Genomic DNA, 15,947 nt, shown 5'->3' on the forward strand with positions numbered 1-15,947 from the left:
CATTACACACAGACTGATATATTTCAAATGTTTATTTCTTTTAATTTTGATGATTATAACTGACAACTAAGGAAAATCACAAATTCAGTATCTCAGAAAATTAGAATATTGTGAAAAGGTTCAATATTGAAGACACCTGGTGCCACACTCTAATCAGCTAATTAACTCAAAACACCTGCAAAGGCCTTTAAATGGTCTCTCAGTCTAGTTCTGTAGGCTACACAATCATGGGGAAGACTGCTGACTGGACAGTTGTCCAAAAGACGACCATTGACACCTTGCACAAGGAGGGCAAGACACAAAAGGTCATTGCAAAAGAGGCTGGCTGTTCACAGAGCTCTGTGTCCAAGCACATTAATAGAGAGGCGAAGGGAAGGAAAAGATGTGGTAGAAAAAAAGTGTACAAGCAATAGGGATAACCACACCCTGGAGAGGATTATGAAACAAAACCCATTCAAAAATGTGGGGGAGATTCACAAAGAGTGGACTGCAGCTGGAGTCAGTGCTTCAAGAACCACTACGCACAGACGTAAGCAAGACATGGGTTTCAGCTGTGTCAAGCCACTCTTGAACAACAGACAGCGTCAGAAGCGTCTCACCTGGGCTGAAGACAAAAAGGACTGGACTGCTGCTGAGTGGTCCAAAGTTATGTTCTCTGATGAAAGTAAATTTTGCATTTCCTTTGGAAATCAGGGTCCCAGAGTCTGGAGGAAGAGAGGAAAGACATACAATCCACGTTGCTTGAGGTCCAGTGTAAAGTTTCCACAGTCAGTGATGGTTTGGGGTGCCATGTCATCTGCTGGTGTTGGTCCACTGTGTTTTCTGAGGTCCAAGGTCAACGCAGCCGTATACCAGGAAGTTTTAGAGCACTTCATGCTTCCTGCTGCTGACCAACTTTATGGAGATGCAGATTTCATTTTCCAACAGGACTTGGCACCTGCACACAGTGCCAAAGCTACCAGTACCTGGTTTAAGGACCATGGTATCCCTGTTCTTAATTGGCCAGCAAACTCGCCTGACCTTAACCCCATAGAAAATCTATGGGGTATTGTGAAGAGGAAGATGCGATATGCCAGACCCAACAATGCAGAAGAGCTGAAGGCCACTATCAGAGCAACCTGGGCTCTTATAACACCTGAGCAGTGCCACAGACTTATCAACTCCATGCCACGCCGCATTGCTGCAGTAATTCAGGTAAAAGGAGCCCCAACTAAGTATTGAGTGCTGTGCATGCTCATACTTTTCATGTTCATACTTCTCAGTTGGCCAAGATTTCTAAAAATCCTTTCTTTGTATTGGTCTTAAGTAATATTCTAATTTTCTGAGATACTGAATTTGGGATTTTCCTTAGTTGTCAGTTAAATGGAATTAGTGAAATAAATAAACTTTTTGATGATATTCTAATTATATTACCAGCACCTGTATATATACAGTGCACAGCATAAATGAGTACAGCCACTCTGAACAAATACAAAAGATGTATTTTCTTTATGATCACTAATTCAATTAATGGAAAGATGGCAAAAACTAAAATGTATTAAACATATACACTACCAGTCAAAAGTTTGGAAACATTGCTATTTTTAATGTTTTTGAACGAAGTCTCTTATGCTCATTAAGGCTGCATTTAATTCATAATAAATACAGAAAAAACAATAATATTGTGAAATATTATTACAATTTAAAATTATGGTTTTCTATTTTAATATACTTTAAAATATTATTTATTTCTGTGATGCAAAGCTGAATTGTCAGCATCATTACTCCAGTCTTCGGTGTCACATGATCCTTCAGAAATCATTGTAATATGCTGATTTATTATCAATGTTGGAAACAGTTGTGCTGCTTAATATTATTTTGTAACCTGTGATACTTTTTCAGGATTCTTTGATGAATAAAAAGTAAAAAAAAAAAAAAAAAAAAAAAAATATCAGCATTTATTTAAAATAGAAATCTTTTGTAACAATATACACTACCGTTCAAAAGTTTGGGGTCAGTCATTTTTTTTCTTTCTTTTTTTTGAAAGAAATTAATACTTTTATTCAGCACGGATGTGTTAAATTGATAAAAAGTGATGGTAAAGATTTATATTGTTAGAAAAGATTTATATTTTGAATAAATGCTGTTCTTTTTAACCTTTTATTCATCAATGAATCCTGAAAAAAGTATCACAGGTTCCAAAAAAATATTAAGCAACTGTTTTCAACATTGATAATAACTGAGTATCAAATCAGCATATTAGAATGATTGCTGAAGGATCATGTGACACTTAAGACTGGAGTAATGATGCTGAAAATTCAGCTTTGCATCACAGAAATAAATTATATTTTAAAGTATATTAAAATAGAAAACCATAATTTTAAATTGTAATAATATTTCACAATATTATTGTTTTTTCTGTATTTGAAATTATGTTTGTATTATGAAATAAATGCAGCCTTAATGAGCATAAGAGACTTCGTTCAAAAACATTAAAAATAGTAATGTTTCCAAACTTTTGACTGGTAGTGTACATAATAAAAACTGAGAAATATGTCATTAATAGCCATAAAATAAGTAAATTAGCCAATTTTGTTAAAATGAAGGATTGCAGAAATGAGTACACCCTAGATTTAATTCAACAAATGTATAATATTCTAGCACTTAGAATGCCCTCTATAATTTAAAATATACTGCTCTGACCCTTCTTGGCACGGAGTGTACAAGTTCATGACAAATTGTCACATCTGTCCTGTTTAACTCCTGCATGATGAGCTCCTTAAATGCCCTGATCTTTAATGGGGAGTGTTGCTCAACTCATCTCTACAGAATCCCCCCCAGACGCTCAAGAGTGTTAAGATTGAGTGCAATACATGTCCACAGAAGGTTTTTCACCTTGGGAGAATGCATATCCTCATTGTCATGTTGAAAAAATGGCCAACAATGCAGGGAATGAGGAAAGGGTAACATCTTCTGCTTCAAGTTTGTGTATTAAATTACACAATTTACACTAATTGTGTATTAGTGGTGTGGGAATTCATGACAGCATTGATAAAGCACAACTCCCTCACACCTTCAGCACTCATACATCCCTCTATAAGAGCTTTACTACCACTGAACTTTACTGTGGGAACCAGGGACTTCTCACTGTACTCCTCCTCTAGCAACACCATAACATTTTGGATGCTGTTAGATCCAAAATGATTGATTTGGTTTCATGAGACCAGAGTATTGATTCCCAGAATCTATATTTTGTAAATAGGGCTTTGGAAATAGTTAACTGACTTTATTGTGCTTTGGCTATAGTAGGTGGTTCCAGTAAGAACAGAAACTATGCATGTAATTTCTGCAGGCTGCATCTTACTCTGTGAGATAAACAGTCACTCTTTTCATAGCTTTTGCTGGCTCTGAGACACTCGCTTGGTATTTCTCCTGCTCTTTGTCTAGCAAAAAAATCCCTCATCACTAAATGAAAGCTTAAAATGAAGGCCTGATTATTTCAAGGGCCTTGTCACAAGTCCATTGTTTTTGAATTTCTGTGTTACTTTTGCTATATTTTCACACCTAAAACAATGATTTGGTAATCATTGTACCACTGTCCTCTTTTGTGCTAAGAAATAAGTCTCCTGACAGTTCTCTCACAAGTTGTTCCATTGTTGTCAGCATTAAGTCTGAGAATGATTCAGTGGGCTATATAACACTTTTAACTGTCAAGAAATTACTTCTCTTTAAATGTTTGGTTCAACATACTTACCTGTTGATCAAACATTGCCTTAATCTTACACCAGAAAATTTTTATTTTGTTTTATTTAGTAACTTTTAGGAGGGTGTACTGATTTTTGCTACACAATATTTTATCACCTTGATAAGAAAATCTTATGTTCCTGAATAATTTTGACATGCTTCTTTGGTAATTGATTAAGCAGACTTGCTGGAACATTATATCTCTAAAGAACCCTAACATGTCTTCTAAGTAATTGAGTAATTGCTGACTTTCAGAAGTTTCAGAGGGGGTGTACTCGTTTTTGCTGTGCACTGTAATATATGAAGCGTATAACACTGATTATCTCTTCATCATGGCACCTGTTAGTGGGTGGGATATATTAGGCAGCAAGTGAACATTTTGTCCTCAAAGTTGATGTGTTAGAAGCAGGAAAAATGGGCAAGCTAAAAGGATTTGAGCGAGTTTGATAAGGGCCAAATTGTGATGGCAAGACGACTGGGTCAGAGTTTCTCCAAAACTGCAGCTCTTGTGGGGTGTTCCCAGTCTGCAGTGGTCAGTATCTATCAAAAGCGGTCCAAGGAAGGAACAGTGGTGAACCGGCGACAGGGTCAGGCAGCCAAGGCTCATTGATGCATGTGGGGAGCGAAGGCTGGCCCGTGTGGTCCAATCCAACAGATGTGCTACTGTAGCTCAAATTGCTCAAGAAGTTAATGCTGGTTCTGATAGAAAGGTGTCAGAATACACAGTGTATCGCAGTTTGTTGCGTATGGGGCTGCATAGCCGCAGACCAGTCAGGGTGCCCATGCTAACCCATCCACCGCCAAAAGTGCCAACAGTGGGCACATGAGCAACAGAACTGGACCACGGAGCAATGGAAGAAGGTGGCCTGATCTGATGAATCATGCTTTCTTTTACATCATGTGGATGGCTGGGTACGTGTGTGTCGCTTACCTGGGGAACACATGGCACCAGGATGCACTATGGGAAGAAGGCAAGTGAGCAGAGGCAGTGTGATGCTTTGGGCAATGTTCTGCTGGGAAACCTTGGGTCCTGCCATCCATGTGGATGTTACTTTGACACGTACCACCTACCTAAGCATTGTTGCAGACCATGTACACCCTTTCATGGAAACGGTATTCCCTGGTGGCTGTGGCCTCTTTCAGCAGGATAATACTCCCTGCCACAAAACAAAAATGGTTTAGGAATGGTTTGAGGAGCACAACAACGAGTTTGAGGTGTTGACTTGGCCTCCAAATTCCCCAGATCTCAATCCAATGGAGCATCTGTGGGATGTGCTGAACAAACAAGTCCGATGGAGGCCCATATATATATATATAGCTGTAAACGCTTGCATTTTTTGCAAGACTATAAGTGTGTCCCATCGGGTAATCAAAGTTCTACACACACTTGCAGTCTTCACACCCACTTGAGCCAAATACAGGAAATATGTGATGTAAGTAGACAAGTCAAGTGCAACGACCGCAAGTGTGGGTATTTGGACAGGGCAACCACTTCTGCTTTAAGAACTCTGGAAGTGTGAAAAGGATCTAATATAATATTTATATTATATGGTATATTCATGTATTTACATATCTTTGCTCACATTGCAAAGACATTAAAATGCTGATTTAAAAAGTCATACTTGTATGTTATTTTGTAAGAGGGAACATGAAACATTTAGCTAAACGTCAGTTTCTTTACTTTAGCTTTTGTTAAAGTAAGCTTAATATTTTCTTTTACATATTTTTTATTTATTATATAAAATATATTTTTTTATTTTGATATTTATTGTTTATTCTTTTGATAAGCATTAAGGAATAGTTCACTTTCAAATAAAAAATTCCTGATAATTTACTCACCCCCATGTCATCCAAGATGTCCATGTCCTTCTTTCTTCAGTCAAAAAGAAATTAAGGTTTTTAATAAAAACATTCCAGGATTATTCTCCTTATAGTGGACTTCAATGGTCTCCGAACGGTTGAAGGTCAAAATTACAGTTTTAGTGCAGCTTCAAAGGGCTTTAAACGATACCAGGCGAGGAATAAGGGTTTTATCTAGCGAAACGATCGGTCATTTTCTAAAAAAAAAAAAATCAAAATGTATATGCTTTATAGGCACAAATGATCGCATCACAAGTGCTTCCACCAGAACGCGATTCCGTATTCTTCAAAAAGCTTACGCTAAATGTCCTACGCCTTCCCTATTCAACTTACGAAAAAAAAAAAAAAAAAACGGAACTGGCGCCACGTTCGTTACGTAAGTTGAATAGGGAAGTTGAATATTCCTCGTCTGGTATCGTTCAAAACCCTTAGAAGCTGCACTGAAACTGTAATTTTGACCTTCAACTGTTTGGAGACCATTGAAGTCCACTATAAGGAGAAAAATCCTGGAATGTTTTCATCAAAAACCTCAATTTCTTTTGGACTGAAGAAAGAAGGACATGGACATCTTGGATGACATGGGCGTGAGTAAATTATCAGGAAATTTTTATTTGAACGTGGACTAATCCTTTAGTTAGCAAAAACTGAGATCAAACAATAATTGATGATGGTACTGTGGTCCATATTCCTAATAAAGTGCAAAACAATCAGTAGCTTCAATAAGTACAAGTGGTGAAAACTAGCTTTTAATAAGGGGATGAAAGAACCTTTATGTGTTTGCAACATGAAGTACAGTTACTTGGAAGCCTGTTGCTTGCTGTAAATCGTGTAAAGCAGCATACCAAAGCAGGCATTTCCTGTGTTTCACTTTTGTTCACACTAACAATGGCCAAACCCATATGAACTTTGTAAACATGTGGTTTGATATAGTTAAATGGTAGTTTCAGATCAGGATCTAAGCAATGACCAGAATGTGCAGTTATTTCCTGGTTGAGAAGAATAGAAAGGCTGAGACTGAGAGTATAATTATGAAAATGGCAGGCATTTCTTGTGTCAGGAAATGAATAATTGCTGTACTGACTCATTGGTCCACCAACAATATATTTCTAAAGACATATTTGGGTGTGTATTACATCACACAGTAACTTAAGTATTAGTTCAGATGGGTGTGGTTTACTACGTCATCTGAATTATGAGAAATCATACACTCTAGAAACCAGAGACTCGTAGTCACTGCAACTGAACTAGCAGCAGAATGGAAACTCCGGTAAGTTTTGAATGGGACTTACAATTTAAACCGACAGCCACTGAGAGTAAATGTGCTGATTTAATATTACATTTGGGAACATTGTGAAGTGACAGTTTATGGTTTGACATCGTTAACCGCTGTAAAACAAGGCTAGCAAATACATTTGTCCTGATTTTTACGTCAAACGTCCTTATGCGTTTCACAACATGTTAACAGCAAGTACTTGATTTATGTACTTTAGGAATGTTTTCTTTAAAATAGTAAATGTCAACATTTAATATGTATTTATTAGGTAAATAGCACATAGACCTGGTGACAGGCAAGACAAGCCTATTTTTTCTAGGACATTTCATAGACAATGAAAACTGAAAGTGCTTTGCATAGGCATGATAAAGCAAAATAAAAATGGTAACACTTTACAGTAAGGTTTCATTTTTAACATTAGTTAACTACATTAGTTAACATGGACTAACAATGAAAAATACTTCTAAAAATATTTACTAATACATTTTTAAAATCAAAATGGTATCTGTTAACAGTTAATGAAATGTGAACTAACATGAACAAACAATGGACAGTTGTATTTGTTTAACTAACATTAACTAAGGTTAATAATAAATGCTGTACAAATATATTGCTCATATAAAGTTCATGTTAACTAATGCATTGAACTAATGTTGATGAATGAAACATTATGTAAAGTGTTACTAGTCCATTTTGAAATAGTTTGAAAACATAAAAAATGAATGACATTTCAGGCCCTCTAATGAAAATGTACTTTTGATCACATGATGTAAGTCAGAATATTATTAAATGGTGCTAGTTATGATAGTGTGCTGCACATTTTGTACACATTACATAATGTTATCATTCATTATTCATTGGTGGCATGTATTGGACAAAGTCCAAATCATAAATAGATAGTAGAAACACATTCAGATAAAGTAACACTTCAAGAACTGAATCGAAATCAAAGTTTTTTAATAAGGCAGTTCATTCATTCACAGCAGTATTTTAGCTGATATATAAATCATTCTACAATGTAATGATGTTTGTCTGTTCTCTCTTTCATTCCACACAGGTAATCAGTTTTGGATAAAGGCATGAAGGGAATGAGTCAACAAGCTGTTCTCGTTGACAGGAACCAAATCTCAATCTACATATTCAGCATTATCAAGCACAATCTGCCATCAGCGTTCATCAAATGCCATAAATCACAATCATGGCATCTACCGGAAGCAAATTTACCATTTTTCGATGGCTATGCACCCTTTTGGGATTAATTTTTTATGTAGGAGACATTGGATCAGACCTGTTGTTATCTGTGCAGTATTTTAGAAACGGTCATGTGACCTGGGCTGCATTGACTCTAGTGTTTGTTCTAATCGCATCTGTATGCATACAGATGTTCAGTTATGCATGGTTCAAAGATGATAAAAAAAATGAAGAAAATGACAAGGATCTGTCCACTTGCCATCTGATCGGGATACATGCACTGCAGATAGGCATTTTAACAAGGTAACATCATGCTAATTTATCATGTGACTCAAATCAAACTGCATGGATATAATATCCAAATATTAAAGTGATAAATCATCCAAAAATTAACATTCTATCATCATTTTCACACCCTCATTTCGTTCCAAACCTGTATGACTTTCTTTCTTCAGTGGAACATAAGAGAAGATATTTTGAAGAATGTTTCAGCTGTTTTTGTTCATACAATGAAGGTCAATGGCATCCAAAACAACACTGAAAAAGAAAAAAAAAACTGAATTAATTTTAAAAATCTACTTTTGTTTTTCAAAGTCATACAGGTTTGTAAAGTATGTAAACATGAGACACGAGGGTGAGAAAAAAAAGATGACTGAAGATTCATTTGTGGGTTAACTAGTTCTTAAAAATAAGAATGAAGGAAATGAACATGTAATGTCGCCACACTTGGGCTTCTTTACTTGTTAAAACTGTATTATTTTTTTATTACGCTGATGCAAACATTTACAAATTAAGTTAATGTTTTGGCCTGTCTGTTACTCTAAGGTATTACCAACTCCTGAAGAAGAGTTTTAAAGCCCTGTGTTCAAGCAAGACTCAAGAGGAGGAGCCATTACGCATTTTCACCCTCGCTACAGATCTCAGCATGCTTCGCATGTTTGAGACGTTTTTGGAGAGTGTTCCGCAACTCATTCTGCAGGTCTACATCATACTGGAGCACAACCATCGATCTAATCTGCAATGTAAGTCCTGCACAGATACAATCATTACGTGCACATCTGCAGTCAGTGTTGGGGGTAGCACATTACAAGTAATGCAAGTTATGCAATCAGATTACTTTTTTTCAGATAACAAGTAAAGTAATGCAAATTTAGTTACTTTTTCAAATAGGTAAGGCAAGTTACTTTTTCTCCCCATTTATTGAAAAATGAATCCCATTCAATAAGCAAAAACGACTTTAGATAAACATAACATTTGTGTTTCATGTTTTTGTTTTTCCTATTTTTCTGAAATCCAGAATTGTAGCACAGGTGAAAGGTTTATTTGAGCTGTGCCCTCTACTGTACAGGCATGAACTTCCATTTCTTTCAGCCAGAGGCTTATTCATTTCACTTTTGGTGTGAAAGGGCCTTTATATTTGTCAAAAATAGAACTTTTTTGTTGTTAAAAAACACAGGGAGCCCAGCCCAGGTGAGAAAAAGTAAAGCAAAAGTATCATAACACATTAATTTCCATAAAAAGTAACTAAGTAATGCAATTAATCACTTTTTTAGGGACTAACGCAATATTGTAACGCATTACTTTTAAAAGTAACTTTCCCCAACACTGCCCGCAGCGTACACTACTGTTCAAAAAATTGGGGTCAGTAAGATTTTTTTTTTTTTTTTTTTAAAGAAATTAATACTTTTATTCAGCAAGGAAGCATTGAACAAAAGTGACAGTAAAGACATTTAAAATGTTACAAATGTTATATGTATTAAATTAATGCTAGATGTTATATACATCAAATGAATCCTGAAAAAAATATATCATGGTTTTCAGAAAAATATTAAGCAGCACAACTGTTTTTAAAGGGTTAGTTCACCCAAAAATGAAAATAATGTCATTTATTACTCACCCTCATGTCGTTTCACACCCGTAAGACCTTCACAGAGGTGTAAAGAGTACCTGAAAACCATACTTGAGTAAAAGTACTGATACCTTACATCAAAAATGACTCCACTACAAGTTACAAGTTACCAATTCCAATATGACTTGAGTAAAAGTCTTAAAGTATCTGATTTTAACAGTACTTATGTATTTTACTAATGCTGAACGTAGGCTCAGAGATGCATTAGTCCTGAGAGACATACCAGTGAAAATAAGAAACAATTGAGCCTCATCACTAGCTGCAGTCATTTCCTTATCTAATAAATCAAAAGTTGCCAATATCTTTGATACTCAGTACGACTACAAAGTAGCCAAAAAGATACTTAAGTACAGTAACTAATTACATTTACTCAAGTACTTTACACCTCTGGACCTTCATTCATCTTCAGAACACAAATTAAGATATTTTTGATGAAATTCAATGGCTCAGTGAGGGCTCTATTGCCAGCAATGTCACTGAACCTCTCAAAGATCCAGAAAGGTACTAAAGAGGTATTTAAAACAGTTCATGTGACTACAGTGGTTCAACCTTATTATTACAAAGCGACGAGAATACTTTTTGTGCGCCAAAAACACAAAATAATGACTTTTCAACAATATCTAGTGATGGCCAATTTCAAAACACTGCTTCATGAAGCTTTACGAATATTTTGTTTCGAATCAGTGGTTCGGAGCGCCAAAGTCACGTGATTTCAGTAAACGAAGTTTACACGTGACTTTGGCAGTTCAATACGCGATCCGAACCAATGATTCAAAACAAAAGCTTCATGAAGCAGTGTTTTGAAATCAGCCATCACTAGATATTGTTGAAAAATCATTGGGTTTTTTTGGCGCACAAAAAGTATTCTCATCGCTTAATAATAATAAGGTTGAACCACTGTAGTCACATGAACTGTTTTAAATATGTCTCGGTAACGCTTTAGATTACAGCCCGGAAAGTAGTGTGTAATTACAATGAATTAACAGCATAACTTTAGATAATTATAGTGTACCTATAAAGTAAGTACGTGTAAGTATAGGGGAACAATATGTAAAGTCTTTGGGAATAAAGGGGTAACAACCAGGAAAATAACAAATTATTTATACTGTAAGTATTTTAGAACTAAGGGGAACTTATACTATTATGATAGACAACAATCTTACGTTTGGGAGCAATTTAGCGAGAACATACGCTGATTAAGTTGTTTCAAGGCAAGTAGAAAGAACTATTGCAATCTTTTTTAATACATGGGGAAATATACTTTTGTTTCATGTAGTTACAGGGTAAGTATGACATTGCGGGCTGTAAATTAAAATGCTGCTTGTTACACTCTTGTTTCATGTAGTTACAGGGTAAGTAATTAAAAAAAACACAAACAATCTGTTATCACTCGGAAACCTTTATTTGAAAAACAACTTATTTCAAAACAGATTTAAAGTTACAACACTTCTTATTCGTTTCTCTTGCTTGGCTTCCTCCTCCTCTTGTTCCTCTTCTTTTTCTTTCTTTCCACTGATGAATCTTAAGAGGGAATCCCATGTCATTTGCTATTCTGTATTAAAAGAAAATACAGTACACCCGGAAATGTGCTCACCGTTTACTCATCTTTTACCCTCATGCCATCTGAGATGTATACGACTTTCGTTCTTAAGATGAACACAAACAAAGGTTTTTAGAAAAATAAATCATATCTGGGAACGCTTTATAATGCAAGCTCATGTGTTCCTAAGTCGAAGCATCAAACAGCACATACAGCAATTACAACAGTAATCCATACGACCCCAATGGATGAATCAATGTCTTCTGAAGTGAAACGATACGTATTTGTAAGAAAAATACCAAATATTTAAAAATTTTAAACTTTCGACCAACTGTCACCTGCGCGTGCATGAGAGGGTCGAGAGTTCATGCTTGACGTAACTTGAAGCGTGACATAAGCCTGCCGAGAAACTCAAAACTCAAAAGTCACGTGATTGTCGGATGCCGTCAGTTTTTTTATTATTTTTATTTTTATTAATGCTCACAACAAAATACACATAATAACAGATAATGATAACGAGAAACAAACAAGACAGAACAACAGAGACGGCAGTTCTCGCGCGAGTTTCACATGAATCTCCCACGATAACCTCATGAAAACTTCACGTTGCTCATTACAATGTCCTTCGTAGAACGCAAAGTCGACTCTCATGCAGGCGCTGGTGACAGTTGGTCGGAAGCGAAAAGATGAATAGCCTAAACCATGAGAAAATTTCTGGGTGTACTGTATTTTCTTTTAATACAGAATAGCAATGGGATTCCTTCTTAAGATTCATCAGTTGAGAAACAAGAGGAGGAGGAAGCCAAGCAAGAGAAACAACAACAAAAACAAAAAGGACAAAACGTGTTACTTTTTGTCAGGACTTTAGAATTTGAAATGAAAAGTTGATTTAAAAAAAATGAATAAATGAATAATAAGTGTTGTAGACCTGTTTTTAATTAAGTTGTTTTCAAATATCAGATTGTTTGCGTTTTTTAAATTTTTTATTACTTACCCTGTAACTACATGAAATAAGAGTGTAACAAGCACCACTTTAATTTACGGCCCGCAATGTCATACTTACCCTGTAACTACATGAAACAAAAGCATATTTCCCCACGTATTAAAAAAGATTGCAGTAGTTCTTTCTACTTGCCTTGAAACAACTTAATCAGTGCACTTTCTCGCTAAATTGCTCCCAAACGTAAGATTGTTGTCTGTCATAATAGTATAAGTTCCCCTTAGTTCTAAAATACTTAGAGTATAAATAATTTGTTATTTTCCTGGTTGTTACCCCTTTATTCCCAAGACTTTACATATTGTTACCACATACTTACTTTATAGGTACACTATAATTATCGAAAGTTACGCTGTAAATTCATTGTAATTATGCCGTACTTTCCGGGCTGTAATCTAAAGCGTTACCGTTGTCTTTAGTACCTTTCTGGATCTTGAGAGGTTCAGTGACATTGCTGGCAATGCAGGCCTCACTGAGGCATCGGATTTCATCAAAAATATCTTAATTTGTGTTCTGAAGATGAACGAAGGTCTTACGGGTGTGGAACGACATGAGGGTGAGTAATTAATGACAGAATTTTCATTTTTGGGTGAACTAACCTTTTAACATTGATAATAATAAGAAAAGTTTCTTGAGCAGCAAATCAGCATATTAGATAATGATTTCTTAAGGATCATGTGATACTGAAGACTGGAGTAATGATGCTGAAAATTCAGCTTTGTCATCACTAAATTACATTTTAAAATATATTATGATAGAAAACAGTTATTTTAAATTGTTATAATACTTCGCAATATTGAGACTCCAATATTGTGAAATATTGAGACTTCTTTGAAAAACAGAATCTTACAAAATCCCCAAATGTTTGAATGGTAGCATAAGCTTGAATACATTTTAAATGATAATAATAATTGATACACTTCTGAATTTTTGGGGCCACTTCACTCTTAAAAATAAAGGTTCTTTATTGGCATGTATGGTTCTTTTATGGCATCACTGTGTGTATGCGCCTATTTATCAGTGTAAAAGACTAACAGTTTGTGGTTGACCATGTAATCAGACTGATTTGTAATCAAATAAAATGTCTTTTTTAGACATTAGCATGGCCGTGTCTTTCGTCAACATAGCCTGGGCCACGGTGGATTATCGACGTTGTTTACGGCGCTCTCTACCTTACGTTAATGAGATGCCATCTGGAATCCCAACAGCTGTCTACTTGTCCTACAAAGTATTTACCATAACCCCTCGAATCCTCAGCCTCACCCTCTTCATCATGCTTTCCACTTTTAGTACTCTAGCAATGGCCTTGATATGGCTGGTGGCAACCATCTGGGCATTTGTGGAGAATACCGAATTCTGCACTTCACGAGTCCTTGAACATCTTTATCGAGCCGTTGTTGGATTTATCCTCGTTTTTACCTTCTTTAACATCAAAGGAGAAAACACCAAAGTTCCCATGACTCTGTATTATATTTTCATTGTATGTCACAATCTTGCTGCACCTATTTTATTGTTTCTGCTCAAACCAGAGTCTGAAGGGACTGACTACTTCCTGCCCATCATATTTTTTATATTATTGTCAAATTCACTCGGACTGGGTTTTCTGGGACTCTATTACAGCCTCCTGCACCCTCGTAGACCTGAGGAAGATGAGGTAGATGGAATGGAGAAACGGAAACCAGAGCCAAAAACACGTTTAGATCGTTTTTTACAAATATAATGATAAATATCTTGATCATAATCTAATGAACTTGACTAACAAAAAAGGTGCATATTTATAGATATTTATTATGATGGAATTGATAAAGTATGAAGGATCTATGTTAAAAAAGCTGCTAAGGAATAATATCGGATTTTACAGGTATGAAATGTTGAACTTTACAGGTTTCACTGAACTTGTAAAAATTATGAATAAGCTTTTTTACTGTCAATGTTTGCATTCAGTTTATTACATCCTTTCCCAATAGAGCTGTTCAGTGTGCAATCTGAAAGTGATAATTGCCTAGCACAAAGTTATACTTTGCACTCTGACTTTGACCAAGTTTGTGGTTACTAAAAAGTTTTAGAAAGAAAGACTAGTAATAGTAGTAATGTGCTAAAACATGCTAGCAACATTAAGCAATTGTTAAGACATGCTAGTAACATGCTAATTCATGTTAGCAACATGCTAAATGCTTGCAATGGGCCATGCTAGCAATATACTAAAACATGCAACAAACATGCAAAATAATGCTAAGCACATGCTAAGACATGCTAACAACATAAAACTTGTTGGCAACATGATAAAACATGCTAGGAAGCATATAAAACTTTCAGACAAGGCTTTGTCAGGCCAACATAAAAGTTTGTCCCAATTAACTTTTCTTTTATTATTATCAATGTTGAAAACAGTTGTGTTGTTTAATGTTTTTTGTGGAAACTTGGTAGCTCTGCATACATAATTCTTTGATAAACAGAAAGCTCAAAAGAACAGCATATATTTGAAATAGAAATCTGTAACATTATAAATGCCTTTACTGTCACTTTTGTTCACTTTTACGCATCCATTCTGAATAAAAGTATTCATTTCTTTAAAATTCTTACTGAAAATCGTTAAAAATCTTACTGACCCCAAACTTTGCACGGTGGTATATATCTACACAAACCAGAATTTGTGCTCTGCCTCGGAACAGTTTTCTGTTAGTAGTTCAATCACTACCACTAAAAAAATACTGACACAAGATGGCACTGTTGTTCCAAAAAAGCCTCTTGGATAAATACTGCCTCATCCAAACGGAGATTTTGTTGCCATCATGGAGAATTGTTAAACCATGAGCTGAGACATGAACATGATCTTTGTCATAATATAATTGTTTTATTGTAAATAATAACTTTTTGTAATAAAGGAATTATATCTTTATTTTACTGAAGTCTATGATGCCAGGTAAAACAAAACAATGCATTAGTTCTTCATGTGTACATGTATGTCTGTCTAAAGTAGAAGGATATGTGAACTTTGACCCTCTGAATCTCTGAGTCTACAGAGACCGAGAAAACCTGAGAGATCACACAGATTGCCTGTTTCAGAGCTAATTGAAAGATAACAAACTAATCCAGTTCTGTTTTGACTACCAGTAAAATATTGTGCAAGTCAGTGAAGTGAGGCAGGTTTCAGAGAAGAAAAAAGAGCAAAGATAAAGAGGATTAAAATAGAGAAGCAGTCACAGCATTTCCTCAGTGTGCTGTTCAGTGAACATCTGCGCTGAGAACGTGAGCTCACCGTGACAGACAGACTGCAGATTTATTCAACGGTAGTAGCCTTTCAAATAAACATGAGTACTGCTCAGCAGGCTGCAGGCCCTTTTTGATTTTCTCATGTATACATACACACATACAGTGGCCCCAAAAAGTATTTGGAGACTTTTTGGACATTTAAGTCACACACACACACACACACACACACACAAACCCAACT

The 15,947-nt window shown here is 35.6% G+C and overlaps 1 protein-coding gene across 2 annotated transcripts; it reads left to right on the forward strand.

Annotated features, from left to right (window-relative positions):
* The first annotated feature begins 6,000 nt into the window (after positions 1 to 6,000).
* On the forward strand, positions 6,001 to 15,392 carry xkr9 (XK, Kell blood group complex subunit-related family, member 9). 2 transcript variants are annotated; one of them, XM_051882834.1, is made up of 4 exons: positions 6,001 to 6,167; positions 7,914 to 8,350; positions 8,873 to 9,069; positions 13,588 to 15,392. In XM_051882834.1, exons 2-4 carry the CDS (start codon positions 8,055 to 8,057, stop codon positions 14,211 to 14,213), a joined length of 1,119 nt encoding a protein of 372 aa, XP_051738794.1. In that variant the 5' UTR covers positions 6,001 to 6,167; positions 7,914 to 8,054; the 3' UTR covers positions 14,214 to 15,392. The 2 variants fall into 2 exon arrangements, with proteins under 2 accessions (XP_051738794.1, XP_051738793.1); XM_051882833.1 differs by lacking the exon at positions 6,001 to 6,167 and adding an exon at positions 6,638 to 6,850.
* Positions 15,393 to 15,947: the final 555 nt, after the last annotated feature.

This window comes from Ctenopharyngodon idella, chromosome 23, assembly GCF_019924925.1.
Source record: "Ctenopharyngodon idella isolate HZGC_01 chromosome 23, HZGC01, whole genome shotgun sequence".
Taxonomy (NCBI): Eukaryota; Metazoa; Chordata; class Actinopteri; order Cypriniformes; family Xenocyprididae; genus Ctenopharyngodon; species Ctenopharyngodon idella.

What these genes read in the sequence shown, in the direction of transcription:
- xkr9 (XM_051882834.1), top strand. Translation starts at nt 8,055, where the DNA reads ATGGCATCTACCGGAAGCAAATTTACCATTTTTCGATGGCTATGCACC. An exon ending in CAGATAGGCATTTTAACAAG is followed by an intron (nt 8,351 to 8,872) that starts GTAACATCATGC and finishes TGTTACTCTAAG; the next exon opens with GTATTACCAACTCCTGAAGA. An exon ending in CCATCGATCTAATCTGCAAT is followed by an intron (nt 9,070 to 13,587) that starts GTAAGTCCTGCA and finishes TGTCTTTTTTAG; the next exon opens with ACATTAGCATGGCCGTGTCT.